The sequence below is a fragment of the Condylura cristata genome, unplaced genomic scaffold (assembly GCF_000260355.1).
Source record: "Condylura cristata isolate star-nosed mole 26May11 unplaced genomic scaffold, ConCri1.0 scaffold00030, whole genome shotgun sequence".
Classification (NCBI taxonomy): domain Eukaryota; kingdom Metazoa; phylum Chordata; class Mammalia; order Eulipotyphla; family Talpidae; genus Condylura; species Condylura cristata.
In genome coordinates, this window is record NW_004567131.1 from 19912850 (window position 1) to 19933754 (window position 20905).

General features: G+C 36.8%; 1 protein-coding gene across 1 annotated transcript in view; it reads left to right on the forward strand.

The window, feature by feature from the left end:
• PTER (phosphotriesterase related) overlaps window positions 1-20905 on the forward strand; it is a 47130-nt gene that overhangs the window by 8878 nt on the left and 17347 nt on the right. The window contains exons 2-3 of the mRNA XM_004691271.2: window positions 17798-18269; window positions 19571-19836. Of these exons, the coding sequence (XP_004691328.1) occupies window positions 17838-18269; window positions 19571-19836 (698 nt within the window). The 5' untranslated portion in view covers window positions 17798-17837. The remainder of the gene's footprint in view (window positions 1-17797; window positions 18270-19570; window positions 19837-20905) is intronic.

A 20905-nucleotide genomic window follows, 5' to 3' on the forward strand; every position in this document is an offset into this window, starting at 1 on the left:
AATCCAGTTGAAAAGTTTTTGTTTTTTAAAGGTCAGCTCAAGCTGGATGCTTTTCCTTATGGTTTGGGAAACAATGTTTTACTATAGGGAATAGCATTTAGCAGGGTTTATGTGCTTTGTATATCAGTTATGGGGGGGGCTACAGTAAACTTCAAATTCTATCAGCAACACTGTAGGTGCTTCACTAACATTTCTTTCTATTTAGGAATAAATGATACATTTTTATTTTATTTTTTCAATTTATTAAAGTGCTATATATAATACATATTACATATATTATGTGTGTATATATGTATATATTCATATATGTGCATATACATATACATGTATATATGTATACACACATACATACACACATACACTGTGTATATATATATTAGATCTCTGTTCGTTTTGCTTTCTCTTCTCAGGTGCAGTCCTCATAAAGCTCTTGCCACCAATTCACCCGTGCACCATCACCAGAATTCCTTGTGTTCTTTCCTCCCCTGTTTTGCCACTCGCCCTCCTCCTTCCCTGTAGAATGTTTCTGATTTATACTTTCCTGCTCACTAATTTTTTATGTATTTTTTCCTGATCCTTTATTTTGTTCCCCTATATTCTTCCTATAAGTGAATAAGTTTTCTTTTTCTATCTGGGTTATTTCAGTGAGCATAATCCCTCCTAGCTAAATGGTGCATTATTTATTTATTTATTATTTTTTTTATAAAGAAATGTCCATTGAAGTCCTTTGCCCTTTTTTTTTTTTTTAAAGATTTATTTATCTGTACATACAGAACTGGGATACAGGCCAGAGATGTGCAGGGTGAGAGGATTCACCAAAGACAGATTGGGGTGCAGAACAGGCAGATCAACGAAGTACACTGCTGAGGGGAGCAGCGGGCGGGTCAGGAGAGGTCTGCCGCACCATGTGGTCACCTCCGGGGCAGGCGGGAATCGAACTCATGCGTAAGTGGCTTCAGCTTCTCAGTGCAGCGCTTTAACTCACTGTGCCACCAGGGAGGGCCTAAATGGTGCATTTTTAAGAGTAATGCAGGTATAGTTTATTCTCAACTGAAAATTATTATATAGCTTGAGCCAGTACAAAGATAGATTATGGAAAAATCTAGAAAATTTAGGAGTTACTGAACTTGTTAGACCACAGATCATATAGGGACACAGTAGCTATATATACTCCCTTCTAATTATGACTCAAGGTGGTTATGACTCTTGGCTTAAATATAGTTGAGTTTTTGTTATTAAGTATTTAGTTTGCACTTAGATTGGTTGTATGGTTTAGAGATATTTTTATTACCACTTCTTACAACAACCAATTTAGGAAGGTAAGTCTAAATTACTTGAGTTCCTATATTTATAATTACAAAATGAAAGCACAGTGCAATTAAAAGGCTTTCTTCAGGTCATTCAGACACAGTGGAAGTGGCATTTGAATTTCTGGTCTTAGATAATTGTACCTTCTTCCCTAGACCAATGAATGATGTCACAACTGAATAGTGCTTCTATAGTAATGGATAATATAGTAACTTAGTGAGCTGTTTGCAGCAAGCATTTCTGTGGTTAAATAAAAAGAATCACTAGACTGACAAGTTTCAATCTGGCCTGTCTAGCCTTTAAAAAATAAGGGATTCAGGTTTTGCATCTAAAAATGAAATCAGGGCCCTCCCTAGTGACACAATAGGTTAAAGAGCAACTGTAGCCACTTCACCACAAGTTGGATCACCAGACAGGGAGCTGACCCACATGGCGCAGCAGACCTCTCCTGTCTTGCCCACTGCTCCCCTCAGCAGTGTACTTCATCAATCTGCCTGTTCTGCTCCCCACTCTCTGGTGAATATTCTCACCACCCCCACAACTTTGGCCTGTACCCCAGTTATGTATGCATAAGTAAAAAATAAAAAATGAAAATATTTAAATAAATAAGTATTTATTTATTTAAAAAATAAATAAAAATGAAATCATTGAATGGAATGATTTCAAGTTCCTTTCTAGTTCAATCATTCCGAGATCATATAGCATTTAACACTAACTGAAACTCAGACATTTTAATTATAAATATTATGCATCTAATATTTAAAAATATTTACTTTGCCTATTTTAAAACCATTAATCAAAATTCAAAACCACATGTACTTTAGACATATTCAATAACTTGATGTTTTTGATGCTCTGTGGTTTGAGGTGAATGTCTATTTAGCATTTTAAGATATTTTAAGTTCACATAAATCTAATAAGAAAAATGATTAAGACTATCACCCTTTGGTATACCTATAGTATTGTTAAAGTACAGTGAAAACCACAGTAAAAAATATATATATATATATGCTTGTATATTGTATAAGTACATAGTACTTATACAAAACTTATAGTTTTGTTGATTAATATTTAAAATAGATTATTTTCTATGAACTATAGGAGATAGGTGATAGCAATGACTGAAGAACCAAAGTGAAATATAATGCTAGACCAAACTTTAAAATTTTTTAGGGCAGCTTATTTTATTGGGGAAAATATACAAGCAATTACATGTCCTTTATATTTAAATGCATATATGTGACTAGGGATTAGTTAATTAAAAACTCGCTATTTGACTGTAGGGAATTTCCTAATTTTGTGAGACTTTTTAATCTGAAGAATTTAGAATTCCACTAGGACATTTCTTCTGCCATTTCAAAAATTGGGAAGGAGTAATTATTGCTGTGACAGTGTAGTTATTACAGATAAGCCCTCGACCTCATTGTCAGTAATTCAGCTTTCAGGGTAGAGGTAAGCCATTTGTCATTTCATTTTTAGGACGTCAAATTCTGATGGATTCCATGTCAGGGGCCACTTTCTCCTATAACTTTGCAAAAGTTGTTATCCTACCTTCTTTTCTACATCCATTAATAAAGCTAGCTCAAAGGCAATTTTTATTGAACTTGAAGCTCTACAAAGTCTCAACACAATTTTCAATGGTATATTTTCATTTTTGTTATAATCTCAATTTAAATCACATTCTGAATCACTAAAATCACCCTAAAATTAAATATTGCCATTGAACTTCATTTTTACCCCATTTGTTTTCCATACTTCGGTGACAGAAAAAGGTGACTTAAGACCACAGCATGTGTCTGTTTTTGAATATTTTTTCCCTAACCTAGGACTTATTTTTTTGGGAACCATGATTGATAATCCTAGGATTTTAGGAAGTAGTTCTATTGGGCCCTTTAATTCCCTTCACAAGAAGTGGTGTTGGTGTGTAAACTGTATCTCATATGACACCTGAAGGTATGTTTGTTTTTCAGAGTCTGACTATAGACTCTCTATCATTATCCTAAGGCAGAACCAAAGTCAGGGCTTGCTCAGATTTCTGTCTTTTATATTCCTCTAGTCCCCGCATTTTGTACTGAGATTTCAGCATAAACATCTCTCTACTCAAAATTCCCTCCTTAGACCAGTGTCCCCTGCCTCATCTCCCTGTTTCTAAGGAAATAGGGAGATCAGTGAAGGAAGCCATAAGGGAAGCCAGCCAACCTTCTGTAAACCAGCCAATCAAAACTGAGACTGTGAAGCATGATAAACTGGGCTCTTTTCCCGTGTTCTTGCAACAAAAAGGCAATGCACATTTTCTTTGCTGTCCATTTTAGGTGTTCATTAATAAGTGCTGTTTGACTCTCAAAGGAGAAACTTCAGAGGTCATGGTTTTTATTCTATTTTTAAAGGTTTCCCAGAGGATGCTAACAGATCCTATAGCAGTGCATCCTGCTTTCAGTGAAAATGGAAGATAGCTCATCATCTTTGTCTGAATTATAACCTCATTTCCCCATTGGTGAAATGGGAACAATAATAATAAAAGTGGATTTCATCTAAAAGTATTTCCTGTGGTCCAGTCTTCTAGTTTGGATACTTCTGGATGACTCACCTTCTGCTGATCCCTGGCCTACTTCACAGGGACATTAGGAGATTTAATTAAAATGTGCAGAGTGCCTTAAGCTCTTCAAAGAAACACACACAATATTATTATTATAGCAATACTTTTGATATTCCATAATCTCTTGAAGGTAATGAAACCAACGATAGAAAGCTGAGGCTTCAGTACAGTTAGAGCATTATGAAAGCATCTTCATCCCATGTTATTTTAATAGTGGTCATCATCATTGGTGTGACAGTTCAAAGGTTAATTACTGTGAACCTTCCAATTGTTATAAAATTTTTAAAAAAGTTCCCCCATTAATAACACATATTCAAGTCATGCTGGTTTTAGCAAACTTTTAAGAGTTCCCAAAGTTGCCTTCAAGCTATGATTGTGCAAAGTATTTCCCACAGCTCTCGTAACACTTTTGCAGAGAAGACAGTGCTCATGTGGGTTTCCTTCCCACCCATACTCGGGCTTTTCAAATCCCTGAAGACTGCAAATTGCTTTATTTGCCAATGCTTGCCCTAGCTTCCTGTTTCCAGCACTTAACCCATACTCACAAAGCCCATTCAGTTATCATCCTAATATAGGTCACTTCCGCTAGGCCGAGCGCAAGTGTTGGTAGTTTCCACTATGCACTACTTTGCCAGCGTGCATGAAACTCTGCAGAGTGCCTACAGATTCCAAAACATGCGCTCATTGCAAATGCCACCATGATGCCTCTTGGCAAAAATCCTCTTAAAGGTCTGCAGTACTACCTAAATGCCACCTCCTCCAAGAACCATCCCAGTTTTTCTAGTATCAGTGAATATTGTCTACATGCATCTCCCCAGAGTATTTGCTTTGTATCTCTCTTCTGAATTTATGGCACTTCGCTTTACACCATAGGTGTCCCACTTATATATAAAAAAATAATGCTCTCCCTTTGAATGTTTGCCAGGTGCCAACCACTATGTTAGGGAGTCTGCAGATTCCTAGGGCAACATTGCTTCATGTTCATTTTGTTTCTCATAACATCCTCTTTTGAATATGGTAGATCCTCAGCATACATTTGCTATGTTGCACTGGAATGTTTTTAAGTGAAATCTGTGGGTGCCTGACAAGTAGGCTCCTTTATATTGCTTTGTTATGTTCTGTGAGTTTAAGGTCCAAAGTGATCTCCTCAAACCTATAAATCAAGGCAGCTTTTCTTAATATTTCAAGAAGACTAACAAGCACTGGTCACAAGCCCATAAAGAGACCACAATGCTAATGAAAACATCAGATTGCTTTTGACTAAAATATCTTCCATCAGTGGGAACTGGAAGGGAGTGCTGACTGGCTGAACAGACACTGATTGAGCATCTGCCTCTTACAAACTGTTGGTACAGCTCAGAGTTAGCGCCTACCTCTACACGTGTGGAAATAGAGTGAAAGTGTTATTGAAACAAAAGCTAGTGATATATGCCATTCCTTTTCATCAAGCATGGTGCGTCTTTTCTCATACAGGCAACATAATCATGTTTTAGAAGTCACTGGAACAAGTCAAGGAGGTAGAAACTGGCTGCAAGTGTCTAGTTCTTACTGGTTCTCAGCCCTTTTCCTGCACCATTATCACTTTTTACATCAAACAGACTTAATCCAATAATCTACAAGTCTTTATATGAGACTGATTCTTTTAAACTCTAAATTAGCTAAATAAGGTAGTGAAAGTCTAGCCTTTTTTCTATCAAAAAAAATCATCTGAGATGGTCTTGTGGGAAATAACTTTTAGATACATAGTTATTTGCACAACTGTGATTTTTTTCCATGTGCTTCAAGAAAGATTTCAAATTAAAATGTCTTAAAAAGTAATGAATATATATAGGTCTGTACATTGAAAAACTTAGCCTAAAAGCCTTTATCCAGCTTTACCCCTTGTAAAGAAATGGCTGTTGCCATGAATCACCTGCAGTCAGTGTTTGTTTCCTGACTTACAATTGGGTTCTACCAATTCAGGTAGGAATGTCCTTAAAGGTAAAGTCACTTGCATTTTTATATGCTGCAGATTCTTGCTTTTCTTTAGAGTCTTGATCTTATTTATTTATCAAAAATAGATGTTTCTATGTAGTATTATATTGGATGCAGAAGAATAAGGTAAAATGGTTGCTTTCTTCTGAGAATTTGGAGTGTGAAGATAAAGAACAGTTGTAAAAGCAAACATGGCTTTAAAATTCATTGCCCAAAAACATTTGGGACAACATTTTTTTCATGCTTTTAAATCATCTTTAGCTGTTTTGATTTAGGTAAATAATGTGATGTACCATAAAATGGTATGCTATGGTCTCAGAATTGTCTACTATCAGAAATATATTCACAAAATACTCCAGGACAATTCTTCAGGTCTTAGTAACAACTGTTAAACTCTATAGATGGCATGTGTATGTTTTTTTCTGGGCCTGATTCTAAATACTTCCGTTTGTAATTTCCTTGCCCCTCCTTTAATATTTCTTTTCTTCATGTTGTGTATGTTTTGTACAAATTACCTTAAATCCTTTGTAGAGTAAGTTTGAATAAAAACAAACAAACATGTAAGTATTAATTAATTCAGTACCTACTGTGTAACCAGGCCCAGCAAGGTATGAGAATTGAAACAAGACTTAGACAGAACCCTCAAGAAACTCACAGTCTTCTGGAGACACAAACAAAAGTGAGTTTCAAGGTCAAACTCAATGTACCGCAAGAATTCTGTATCTTTCATAGATTGTTTGAGCAAAAAGGAAGAACATTCAGAAAAGCTTGTGATTAGAAATGATGCCCAAACCCCATCAAGATGAAGAAGTTAGCCAGCATAGGAAAAAGGGTGGGCGGGGAGAGAAGGTAGGGAGTAGATCCAGTGCAAGGTCATGAAAATATGCAGAAATACAGTCAAAGACCTGAAGACCCATATGAACATGCGAGTCCAGAGAAGACCAGATAGTTCACTACAGGGTGGGCTCAAGGGGTTCTACCAGGCTCCAGGTTTAAATTTGTTCCTTGAGGTTCTTCCTTCAAAGAAGGACTCTAGGAGACAGTCTGTGTTTTATAAAGAACATTCTGTGGCTTTAGTAAAGGCAGGTCAGAATGATGGAGAGATCCAAATACAAACTTTTACTGTGATCCATCTTGGGGATTACATTGGCTGTGAGGATGAGGAGGAAAAGTTGAGAGTTATTAAAGAAAAAAGGATTACATTAAAGATCTATTAAAGTTGTGGAATTTATGGCATTTAGAAACAAAAGATATGAATGAGGTGGGAAGTCTTAGATGAAACTTGATTTTTTAGCCAGGGCAGGATGGTAGATGAAGTGGCAGAGAGAATATAGAATGCAGACTTCTAGATCCCTATTCCGAAATACGGTGACCTATGTAAAATGCCAAAAGCTGTGCTTGGCACACAGTCATTATCCTATAAAGTTGCTATTGCAACTGTAAGCTCAACTCATCTGATTAATCCTCAGAGAACGCCATGTCTTGCTGCTCAGAATCAGTATTTGGCACTCTCTAAGCAGACCCAGGTTCAGATTACAATTTTCTAAGTCTGTGACTCTAGATAAATGTCTTCACTTTTCTTGGTCTCAACTTCTTCATATACTATCAATCAAGTAGTATGATAGTGAGATATGAGAAGAGAGAGGAGTGTTTCTGTGGGTGGCACCTGTATCTAGTTTGAGCTCAGTAAATGATAGTTCAGTAAAACGAATCATTATTGGCCCCATGCCTCCAAGTGAGGGTGCAGTTCTCTCCTATTTATCTTTGTGCCCCACATAGGCACTGCCTGCCTAGCAGGCTTACACTTAATAGATGCTCATTAAATATTTGTTGAATCTATAGTAACTATTTTTTTTATCTTTTTAATATTTTTTGCTAACATGTCAAAGGCAGGTTATTATATTCTTTTTGTGATTCTGTCCTTGTATGGCTTATATCTACTTAACATCTGTTTTGATTGACACCTCTTTTTTAACTTACAAATGATGAGCATACTCCATAATTTCTGACACTTTCTTATAAAGCGTCACCTTACAAACCTCTGTCTCCACTGCTGGAGTAGATCCAGTGTGGATCTTGTGTGGACAGACTGTAAGAATTACTCAGGCTGCTGAACATTGTCCAAATTTTTACTGGTCTCAGGAACTTAAACTAGAGTCAATCAGCCCATTAATTTGACTCTGTGAAACAGCATGGATTTAATCAAAGGGAGCCACAGTCACTGCAAAGGAATTAGATTTTATCAGAAATGTTTACACACAGTATCAAATCTCAAGCATGCCTGGCAATTAGCAATCCTGTGATAATGATTAAAAATTTGAAATAGGGGCCCTCCCTGGTGGCGCAGCGGGTTAAAGCACAGCACTAAGAAGCTAAAGCCACTTCCGCATGAGTTCGATCCCTGCCTGCCCCGGATGTGACCACATGGTGTGGCAGACCTCTCCTGACCCGCCCGCTGCTCCCCTAAGCAGTGTGCTTCATTGATCTGCCTGTTCTGCTCCCCACTCTCTCTGGTGAAGCCTCTCACCGCCCCTAAGTCTCTGGCCTGTTCCCCAGTTCTGGATGCACAAATAAATAAATCTTAAAAAAAAAAAATTTGAAATAGTTCCTGAATTCGTAAATCTTTCTTTGTGTTTTTCAGTAGGAGGATTCAAAATCTATGTTCTGTTATTTTACATATATTAGTACAGGCATTGGTGGGTTGAAACTGGTAGCAGTGATCTTTTCCTATCTTACTCCTTTTTACCGATTATAAATAAGCATAAAAAACTGGAAAATATATTAAATTGTAATGAAGAAAAATTACTTTTCTCTGTCTACCACCCAAGATACACATAACATTTTAGTATTTCCAGTACACACACACACACACACACACACACACCATAAATTTATAATACTCAACATTTTGTATTTTGCTTTTTCACGTTACTATAAGAGCTTTCCCCTAGTCATTATATTCTTTGAAAATATAACTTGACGTTTGCATAATGTTCCATCATATATCAACATTCCCACATTATAGGGTATTTTGATTGCTATTCTCAACAATGCCACAATGAAATCTTTGTGCATAAACATTTTTTAAAAGTGTCTAAATATTTTCTTACGACACATCACCAGCAGCAATGCTTTTGCTGGCATTGCATACCGGAGGGCTGTTACATCTCTGTATTCTCGCTTATTTTTCACAAACCAGTTAGTGAGCTAGCTGGATTTGTTTTAATTGTCATCAAGTCATGCTTTCTATTAGGTTCCCAGTACTTCTGCTAATTTTTAAGTTGTAATTTAAAATGAAAAGCTTTTCTTTTTCCTTCTAAAATGTGAAGGTAGGTTTCTATTGATGAAAAATGCCAAATGGTTATTTGATGTTGCTTGTGTTTTAAGTGTAATTTAATTCCTTAAATGTGGTACCCACTTTAAATATGTGAATTACTGAGCACTGCTTACACAAAACTGAAGCTGAGCTTCATCTCCCCTGCCATGCTTGGCAACAATAATGTACAAATAAATATCTCAAGTTATTTCAAATTTGGACATTTGACCAGCTGTTTGAAACTTGGACAATTTTTCATCGTGTTGTCACCTCTGACATTTTTTTTTAAATATATCATGCTTTAGGTTTAGCTTGTAGGTTTAAGAATTTTACATATGTAGTCTCTGCCTTTTTTCATTTTCATTGAGAAGGCAATTTAAACTTGACTGTCAGTCACTTCCATTTGTATATAAAAGAAAAAATAGCTAGTTATAGGCTATTTTAATCCAGTGGGATTTGGGGTATAGTTCTACATATTATGTATCTGTTCTACTTGATAGCTTCAACAAACAAAGGGAAATTTTAAATCTTATTGGAACTTCAGAGTTAAAGTAAATTTTACTTTATTTTATAAGGAAACTTTTTGCTCTTTTACTGACTATATAATTAAGGCATATACTAATTTTTTTCTGTCTATTCAGTTCAGTTTCACTGATACAAACCAAATACTAGGTATCATATAAGTATGGGAATAAAAGGAGACCCCATTCCTTTTCTATACCTCCACACATTCAAATGGAGTAAATCTCTTCATATTGCTTCAGTACAATGTAACACCCTGAGATATGTTTTATGATAAATTCATTATGTGTCCCTGCCCCCACCCCCCAGTTAATAGGTTATTTAAGTAACAAAATCTATGAAACAAAAAACCATTCAAAAATTTAGTTCCCTTTCAAGTGTCTCTCTCTCTTTAATACTAATTTCTGTTCCTGGCTAGGATCTCAGCATGTTGTTTTTTTTTTTTTTAATTCCATCTCTGGCTTATTGCTTTAAATATACATAAACATAAAGTAACACAAAAAGATTGCAAAGTGAAACTGAAAACCTTAAAGAAAAGATGCATTTTGTCATGAAGTTAATGAAAGTGATATTGGAGAAATACTAAATGACACACGAAAACAAATGAGCATGAGACAGAGTTAGACCTTTCACCCAAGAGGATAAATTGTCATTTAAAGTTATAAGTGTTTCAAAGGAGAGTGAGTTGTATAGCAACTAATTAATAATAAAGGATGTTGATAAAAATGATATTTTAAAAAATATTTCTTCAGAAATATTTTGGCAAAATGAACTTGGTTTATAAAAGTTAAAGATGTTATGTTTTGTCAGAAAAATAACAGCCCCTCCCTTAAATACAACATTTAGTTAGTTATTCTAAGAATTAGAATATATGTATAACTCTATTTATATAATATTTATTTTTCTCATTTGAATCTATTCAAGTTCTTTGAATACGATTTACTATTATTCAGTGCTGGTCTCAGGATACTTGGTTATCAATTGCTGTACAACAGACCACAGGTTTCAAATAACAACATTATTATTTCCCATAATTCTGTGGGTTGGCACACTGCTGTGTTGGCTACAAATGGGTCTGCTGTTATGTGGGATCTTGGCAGGGGTAAAATCTTTTAAATAACTTACCTTATCAGGTTTCTATGGAGGAACCATGAGGCTGAGCTCAGGGGGACTCTGGTATGATGGGGTTGTGGGGTGGGAAGGGACTTTCTCGTTCGTCATGTAGACTCAGGCTTCTTCAGCCACCTGGTTGGGTGTCCTGACTCCTAGTATAATCCATGTTTCCCGAGAGCACAAAAGCAGAAGCTATTTCTAAAGATTTGAGTCCCAGACTAATAATGCGTCACTCCTATCATATTCTGTTGGTCCAAGTCAGTCACAGGCCAGTTCAGGTTCGTCTTGGGACCAGACTACACAAGGACGTGAATATTGGAGGGCACGGTTCACCAAAAGCCATCCGTGGAGCGTCTATTTAAAAAGGCATTTCCGGTACCAGTTATCCACGGATAATGAGGACCTCCTACAGCTGTAATCACTCCAGTGTGTAGTTGCCAAAAGCCTAATGAGTTGTGATGTCAATCGCAACAGTCAATCTGCTTATAACAATCACAGGCCTTAAGCAAAGGAACTCACTTGTAAGAGAATTAGATCCTCCGTTTGACTCATAAACTTAAGTGCTTTATTGCTATTTATTTATTTATTTATTTATTTATTTATTTATTTATTAAGAATGAGTTTATTTGCTTAAGGATACGCAGTAAATATTAGAAAATATTTCAAAGTTTGGTGTGTAATAATAATTTTGAACACTGGTATGGTGCATTCTAATTTCAAAAGTACTTTTATCTTACTTGCTTTTGTTTCAAATCTTATGCAGTAGATCCACAGATATTATTTCAGTTTTCAAGTGAGAAACTAACACATCATCAGGTTTTGATTTTTCTACAACCACAATAGCTAGCAAATATTGAAGACAGAACTCCACATCCATGACCTTTAAAGACACCTGTCTCTCCTGTACTTCTCTTTAAAACTTAGAAAGCTCTGAGGGCCCTCCCTGGTGGTGCAGTAGGTTAAAACACAGAATTAAGACGCTCAAGCCACTTCAGCAAGAGTTCCATCCCCTCCCGAGGTGATCCACAGGGCATGACAGACTTCTCCTGGCCCGCCCGCTGCTCCCCTCAGCAGTGTACTTTGTCAATCAGCCTGTTCTGCTCCCCATTGTGCCTCTGGTGAATTTTCTCACTGCCCCTGCCCCTCTGGCCTGTACCCTAGTTCTGTATACATAAATAAATAAATCTTAACAACAACAACAAAAAAAACTTAGAAGGATCTGAAATTTAAATTCATGGATGCATTCTCTTCTTTAAGTATATGTATCTGTGTATTCACATAATATAATATAGATTTCAAAAATCATTCATGGTACTGCCTTTGTTGAAAGTTAATCATCTATTAAAAAGTCTACAGTATTCTTTAACAAGCTAAAGAGAATCAAAGAAAAATAGATGTCATGGGTCCAACCCCTTCATTTCAAAAATCAGAAAACAAGTCCAGAATGGTTAAGTTACATATGCAAAGCCACACAGCTGTTTAATGGAAGGCAAAAAAAAAAAAAAAAAAAAAAAAACTTGTCTGTAAACCTGCTCTTCCAACTAAAGCACACCACCTCAAGAATAGCCCCCAAATGAAACAGAGGAATAGAAATATTTTATATGCTTAAAACATTAATTTGTGACTTGTCAGAAATTAAAAATAACACAAATGTTAAGCTTTTTAATGACTAAATTCAGTTTAGGACCAGCTGTGCAATTTGCTCAAAATGTTGTTTCCAGGAGACAACCTATTGTTGGGAATCTGTAAAAAAGAAAAGTCCTTTTATAAAAAAAAAAAAAAAATCTGCTAGCTAACTTCAATGTGGGGAATTTTTTTTGGAAGAGAAAGCAACTAAATTTCTTTAGTTTCTCACTCAATATGTGAGTCACTTCCAGGACTACATGTTAACAGCCAATACCTACACATTTCACCAAACCTTCTCAAGCATTGAGCGCAGAACCTGAGAATGTGGAGGGCTATGTCTCAGTTTTCCAAGGGAAGAAAAACAGGTCAATTTCACAGAAAGCATCTTGACCACACAGTGATCATCAGGACTCTCATTTGTGATTCTGAGAAGGCATGAGTGACGCTACATTTTGACCTGAGTAGAGATGCTGGGCTTTTCCTCCCTCCCAGTTCCCATCCCTTTCTCTCCCCTCCTTCTCCTCCGTCTCCCTCCCTTTGTTTTATTAGGGACAAAATGTTTTCAGTTTGTTGACTAAAAATAAAGAAAGTAAGAGTTCATCATACTGTGTGTGATTCTGGCCACACACAGCATGATGGACCCAACCAACTAAAGTCAGTTAGTCACAGGCATGAGCTCTTCAGCAATCACTAGCCTATATGATTTCTAACTTTGATAACCACTTGATATGAATGGAACTACCAGTTTAGATGACATGCACATATCTAGGAGGGCAGGACAGATAAGCAGGGCAGGCAAGATGGGGACTCTACCAGGAAAACCCGGCTGCAAGTGTCTTCTTCCTGGAGTGTCCCTTTCTGGTACATCTCTGCCATGATCTTCTATTTGTTATTTGGATTTTAAAAATAGCACCAGGTTCTCTCTACTATGTCATCAAATGGAAAAAGAGAGAGAGAGAGAGAAAGAGAGTGAAGAAAACTTGCGAATGAGACCAGTCATTTTCCTTTGAATACAAAATACAAATTCATTGTATCACTGAACAATGTTGCTTTATTTATGTCCCCATGTAAAGAACTTGCTAGCTTTGTTGTTGCTCTGTGTACTGCAGTGGTTGGTTTTCATTTCCATTTTTAGGCGTGACTGTTGATTTGTGGATATTGCTTAATGTTAAAAGTTAGCAATCTCCGTGCAGTAGAGCCCTTTAACCATTTATATCTGGGAGCATGAGGAGGAAGTCCGCCATTGTTCTGATGCCAGATCACCGCAGTTTGACAGCAGGCCTGCCCCAGCCATGAACCTGTACACAATGGACATAGTCAAACAAGCTTTAAAAAGATATTGTGTTGTTTTAAAAATATGCTGGTCCCAAGTCAAATGCCAGCTTTCAGTGGAGTGTTTAGAGAGTACTGGCTCACTGTGTGATGTAACCCATAAAAAAAATAGAAATGCTGACACATTTGGACAAGACAACATTTTTTTCTTAGGAGCTAATTTATTTGGGGGGATACTTTTATAGCACCAGCAAGTCCAGTTGGAAACTTCCATCTGCTGTGCCTCTTACCGCTCCTATCTCACCAACTCACTGGTGTCATCTCAGACCAAGCCACCACCCAGCTTTTTTCAGATTCTAGCAACACCCCCTGTCTATGTACAGGCACAGTGATGCCATTCCATCCAATGTCCACTCAGCTACCAGGTTGTTCACTTCATAGCTTCTGCACAAAACTCGGAAATGCTTTCCCATTTTTTTTTTATCAGTTAGGGGCAAGAAAACAACTCTAAGTGAAATGGAATAAGGGATTTATTAAGGAGGTTAAAAATTATATAGAGTTGTTGGAGGAGTAAACCAAAAATCAATTCACAAAGCATCAGCCTGCCAATTGGATGATTGCTTCTAAAATTATAAATAAAATTCCTTCAACAAGGTCTAACAGTACTGCAGCAGAAGCTACCACAGGGAAAGGAAATAGGTCTGTTAAATAGGGAGGAGGGCGTGAGTGTTTAAGAGGGTCTACTCATTCATATGTAAATTATTCCACATTCTAAAAGCCCTGCCTTCTGAAATGTGAAATGTAACTTAGATGGATATTCAACCCTGGTAGGCAGAAAAAATGTAAGCATAATGGCTAGCATGAAATAGCTATGAAAATTTCAGGGCAAAATCTCAGTGAAATTAAATTAAAATTGTCCCCCAACTACTCACCCACCAGTAATGTCCAATAATTCAACCACTTTGTAATACATTTTATAAAAGCTAAGTTATGCAAATGCTTTTTTTTAAAAAAGACAAGTTCTATTACACTAGCAACATAAGACAGAAGGAGAAAGACAAATACTGAATGATTTCACTCGTGTGGAACAAAGGAACAAAAAAATCCAACAAAACAAACACTTGAAATCTGACTGCAGAACAGAGGTTACCAGAAGGGAAAGAACAGGTGAGGAACATAGGGAAGAAGAACACAGGCCCCAATGGCCTGTGGTGGAGGGAGGATGGTACTTCAGTAGTGGGCAAGGTATGACAGAACATACTTGAAGAGGTCTGAACCTATACCCCAGAGCATATTCAGTGATGTAAACCAATGTTACCTCAATAAAGTCAGCTTAATTATAAAAGGTCAAATCCTTAAATAATATTTTTTTTTTTGGCCCAGTATTGTAATACTGATTCTCTTCCCTTCTCTTGTCCTTCTATTTTGCTTTAAAATTCTGTTTTCTTTTTTGTCCTCACAGTCATCAGTCCCTCTGACTGCTCAGATTTCACATTTGAAGTTCAGTAAAGCTGTTCTTAAGTGTGTGTACTGAGAGCCTGGCTCTCCCTTTACCCACTAGCTACTGGGCAGGAATGTGCAATGTTGGAGCCTTCCCTGGTTGTTCTTCAAAATGCCTGACGTCTGCTCTTTTGTGAGAGTGCACTCTTGTGCAGTTGGGCAAAAAGTCCTCATTGTTCATTCCTGTCCTTGGGCGGGGCATGCTCATGTCTGGGGTAGAAGGCCATTCCTCGCTCCTTGTGTGTGTACTGAAAAGAGAACAACTTCTGGGCTGAAGGTAGACCAAGAAAGGCTTCCTTGCTGCACAGGAATCATGAATTCCACATACATAATTTATTCCACTGAAAGGCATATTCTGGTTTTGAGCACTTTTCTTTAATCTTTTGTTTGCCATTAAGTCCGGGTAACAATGTGGTGATCATAGGAAATACCAACTAGTTCTGCCTGAGAGCATTGGAGGAATTTCCCAGAAGAGATGACATTTCTTATGTGATTTTTTTTTTTCCACAAAGACTCACAGCTTGTGAGTTTGAAACTTACCAACATTGCTTTTAAATATATCAATTAAAGATGCAGTTTGGTACTTTTTTAGTGGAAGTGATAATGTTTTATCAGTTTGCCCACTTTTCTGGCCCTTGGTGGCTCTCTAGGATCACATCTTAAGACCATCAGCTAGAAGGAAAGAGAGCAAATTAACTCATCTGGAAGATTGAACTTATCATTAATGGTACTATGATTTCATCATCATCAAAAAAGGAGTAAAGCTGTAAATAGTGAATCCCTAGACATCACTGGTGAAAAAAATGCACTGTGTAGTGATTGGCAGCTAGGATGTGCTTCTCTTAATAGATATCATCTTTTTTCATCATGGCTGCCACTGAAATATTTAGATATGGGAAGTAAATGTTGGTTTACAGAAGAATACTATCTGAAAAAATTAACAATCATGTTAGCCACATCCTGGTATTCCCTGTCAAACAGCTAATGTCTATCATTTAGGCACTGTGGGACAACACATATCAAACCCCTGTCTCATTGCAGTGACTTGACAGAAATTGGCCTATATCTCAGTACTGCTTTTTTCACCAACCCTAAGCTGATTTTGCCTTGTCTTCGGTATATACTGTATCTGTTATAAACTTTCCCTCTACCCATTGCTCCCAAAATAAGCTCTCTTATCAACTGAATCCTCTGAAAAGAAATTACTTAAGAAATACATAATAGTTTCTAGAACTAGCGTAACAAGCCTTCTGTTTGTTGAACATGTGCTATGTACCAAACCCTTTCACAGGTCTCTTAACTTGTGGCATCTAACTTAATTCATCCTTCTGACAGCCTATGAAATATGCACTGTTATTCTAACTTAGAGATGAGAAAACAGATGCTAATAAAGTCAAGGAGAGCTTCAAAGGAATGCCGGGAAAAATAGTCTCACAATGTCCCTTAAAGTACAATTTGAAAGCTTTGAAAGAGCCTCTTTTGCTCAGTTCCAGTCGATGTTTTTCACTGTCCTGTTAGGGCTGTGTGGGATGCTGTTTCTGGCAGTGGTTTGTTCTTGGCCATGAAGGCTTGTGTCTTCGCCATCTTCAGTAGCACCTTTTTCTTTCCAAGCAACATCTTTGCATTTAGGAAAACTACTTTCAAATGAAAGCTCTGAAACTGGGTTCTTGCTGTCACTGATAGAGACTTAGTAAATAAATAATTTATGCTGCAAATGAAAGTGAACAGAGGATAGAGAGGTATTTGCTCCTTTCAGAGTCAGAAGATTTCATTTTCAATAAATCATAGTTATTTTCTTTATGAGTAAGAACTTTGCTTTTTAAGTATTATTGAAGTATGTTTCTGTGTGCCCTAGACAAAATAAGACATCTATAAAGGAGAAGTTTGCTTCTGTTTTTGCTTTTTTCATTATTAAACCTAGGTGTCACTGTCCCCCTGGGTTTTTTTTTTTTTTCTTCTTCTTTTTTGGAGAGAAATCTGTGAAATCATCAAGGTCAGAGACTTTGTATCTCTTTGTCACTTAATATCTCTAGGTTCTGGCACAAGGTGGGCCTTCAATGGGAACTTGTTAACTCGAATAGTGAAGGAATAGTGGAAGGATCAGTAATGTTGGTGTATTTAATTTAGCTGACAAATGACAAAAGACTTCGAGTATATGGTTGGTTTTGATATATGTCATTGATTATGACGAGTTTTTTTAAGGGAGATTCTTGTTGAATTATCCAAGAAAGCACAACTATGACTAATGAGGTAAAATTAAGTAAAAGAAAAATGTGGACTGAATATCAAGACATATTTCCAGTAGATAAGGTTGGGATTAAATCAAGCAGAGTACTCCCAGAGGAAGTGGTCGGGAGACATTTAACACCATGCATGTCACTTAGAGCTGCAGTGAACTCAAACAATTTACAAGGGACCAACTCTGACTTTGGCAGAATGATAAGTGAGATCGTATCTCTAGTTTCATTGATTCTTTTTCTTATACAGGTATACGTTCACAGACTCACATCCCCTATGGGCAGAATTTATGTGTGTGTTAAATTTTCTGATTATAGCTTTCTTTTTTCCAGAAAACACTCTTTTTTAGAGTGTCTCTTGGCACCATCAGAAATGTCTTCCTTAAGTGGAAAAGTCCAAACTGTTTTAGGTCTTGTGGAGCCAAGCAAATTGGGCCGAACCCTGACCCATGAACACCTGACGATGACCTTTGACTTCTGTTACCACCCACCTTCACCAAGCCATGAAGCTACCTCTAAGGAAACTTTTATGCTGAAAAATTTATTTTGGATTCAGAAAAACCCTTATTCACATAAAGAGAATCTTCAGTTGAATCAGGAAACAGATGCCGTAAGGGAGGAATTGTTATATTTTAAAGCCAAAGGCGGAGGGGCTTTGGTGGAGAACACAACCACAGGGATCAGCCGAGATGTAAAGACTTTGAGGCGGCTTGCAGAACAGACCGGCATCCATATTATATCTGGAGCTGGGTTTTATGTGGATGCAACTCACTCTCCAGAAACCAGAGCCATGTCAGTGGAGCAGGTAAAAAGCCTTCAGTTTTTTGACAGTACTTGTCTATAATTCAGTTTAGCCAAAACTGCAGACCTTAGGTTATCCCTATATGGCATCTACATTTGAAAATGTCATTGTTTCAGAGGTAGCTGAGCATGCTGTAGAAATTTCTAGCTAGCAAAGATACTGGCCAATTGCAACATAAAATGCAACATAAAATGAATTAGGAACAATTCGTTTCCTAAAGAAATAGGGCCCGAACTCCTTATTGTTCTGGTCACTGTAAAATCCAATGTGTTCGTATTTAGAATTGTTTGCATCAGACATTTGTTCTGTAGTGGTGCCACAGTCTGTTTGTAAACCCCAGTTTTCCATGAAAAGCTTCAGTTATGCAACCTTGATTTTTCTTTCTGGATTTTATAATAACCAGCAATAAAAATTCACTGTAGGGTGAAACTTGGCAGGCAGAGACTTGGCACATTTGTGAATATGTTTCCTTCTCCTTTTACAAAACAGGAGGAGTGGAAGAAAATCCATTCCCTTGTTTTTATCATAATACAATCTTAAGGAAAAAAGTAAGTCCTTCAGGATTAAAAAGAAAAGAATGTGCTGCAAAGTTATTTTTGCATGTGTATGTATTCTCATTTTCACACATGTGTATATATTTACATATGATTATGCATGTATGTATATATTCATATGTGTTCCATTACTTGTTTGATGGACATAGAATTTTAGCTGCATGTTTTGCAGATAATCAGTTCCTCTTTAAAATATTTTATATTTTAAAATCTTACTTCATTTTCCAATTAGGGCTTCCTATTTTATATATATATTAGACGATCATGATGTTATGACTGCACATTCTTCTAATTATTCTTAATAATATATGAACCAAAAAATATAACATTAGTATTATGTGCTGTAATTTTTATTACAGTATTAAATGATTAACATGAAATGGTTAACAGATTCAACGGCAGACTTTTTTGTCTAAATGCTCCTCATGTTAAATTATAGATTTTTTCTCTCTTAATGTGAATGTATTCTTATTAAGTCACTTTTATCCCCTAACAGCTAACTTAGCCATACATATCTTCTTAAGTAATTACAGTAACATATTATTGAATTTTAATTTATAATGACATGTTGAATCTGAGATTTGACCAGCAAGCAAAATGCCTCTTTCACTAACAATATCAGTTGACAGAATGTTAAGTATATTTTTTAAAATGAAAATGACTAAGTGAGCAAATTCATTCACATGCTCTAGTGTCTTTGCATTGATAAAGTCTAGTGCATGAAATGGCTTCATTCTCGCTCCTTCGCAGCTAACTGATGTACTCCTTAATGAAATTCTCCATGGAGCTGATGGAACCAGTATCAAGTGTGGCGTCATTGGAGAAATTGGCTGCTCCTGGCCTCTGACTGAGAGTGAAACAAAAGTTCTTCAGGCAACAGCCCATGCGCAAGCTCAGGTTGGCTGTCCTGTCATCATCCATCCCGGACGGAATGCAAGTTCACCATTTCAGATTATCCGTATACTGCAGGAAGCAGGTGCAGACATCTCCAAGACAGTCATGTCACATCTTGATAGGTAAGTAGGCTATTTAGGATTAGTGCAAACCACCCGATGATGAATAGATGTTAAAACGGATAAATCATCAGCTATGAACTACTGAATCACCTAGAGACAACCACTAATGGCCTGGAAGGTAGACCAGATGGTCCCTCACTTAACAGTGGCTCATTTGACTTGGAATGTTTCTACTTGATGATGGTGTGAAAGTGATGAACATGCAGTAGCACACTATTTAGAATTTTGAAGTTTGATCTTTTCTCTGGTGAAAGGTATGCAGCATGATACTCTCATGATGCTGGCCAGGGATGACAGCCCCATCAGCCACATGATCACAAGGGTAAAAAACAGCTACTCTTCAGTTTTTCAGCATTAGTACAAAATTCAATAAACTATTTTGAGATATTCAAAAAGTTATAATAAAATGGGCTTTTTATTAAATCCTGCCCAACTACCGACTGATCTAAGTATTGGAAAGGAAAAGGTGTGCACCATTTATTTGTTGGTGAAAGTTCTCTCTCCAGTTTAAGTGCTGGTGAAACCTGTGTACCCATACACTGTGCAGGCCCCAATTCTATCTCAGTTGACCCAGTTAGCAACCTCTCCACAAATTCTAGCCCTAAGTTTACCTTTATTCCTCATTTTCCCTACTTTCTTGTTTTTGTCCCTACCCTCAACCCTCAGCAAATCCTTTACTTTCTACCAGCTCACCAAAACACTTAAAAATACAATTTCCCCCCTTCATTTTATTCATTATCTTACGTCTACTAGAATGGAAAGGTTTCCTGTTGAACACTTAGTGTGCCGTGCTGTTTAAAACTGGCTCATAATGACTGTCTTCCTAACTCTGTTACATATACACATACATGTATATATATGTATAAAATACATGTGTATTTTTTCTTTTGAACAATAAGACCTCACTATTTGATTTTCATTTACTGCCATCTCAATGTCTGCTTGTGGAAAGACTCAGGATGGAATGGAGAGGGTGATCTGACATCAGACAGACCCAGAGCATCCTAGAAAACCCTGAGACCATTTCTGGAGCAGGCACCTATTTTGTATCCAGATTGTGATTATTCAG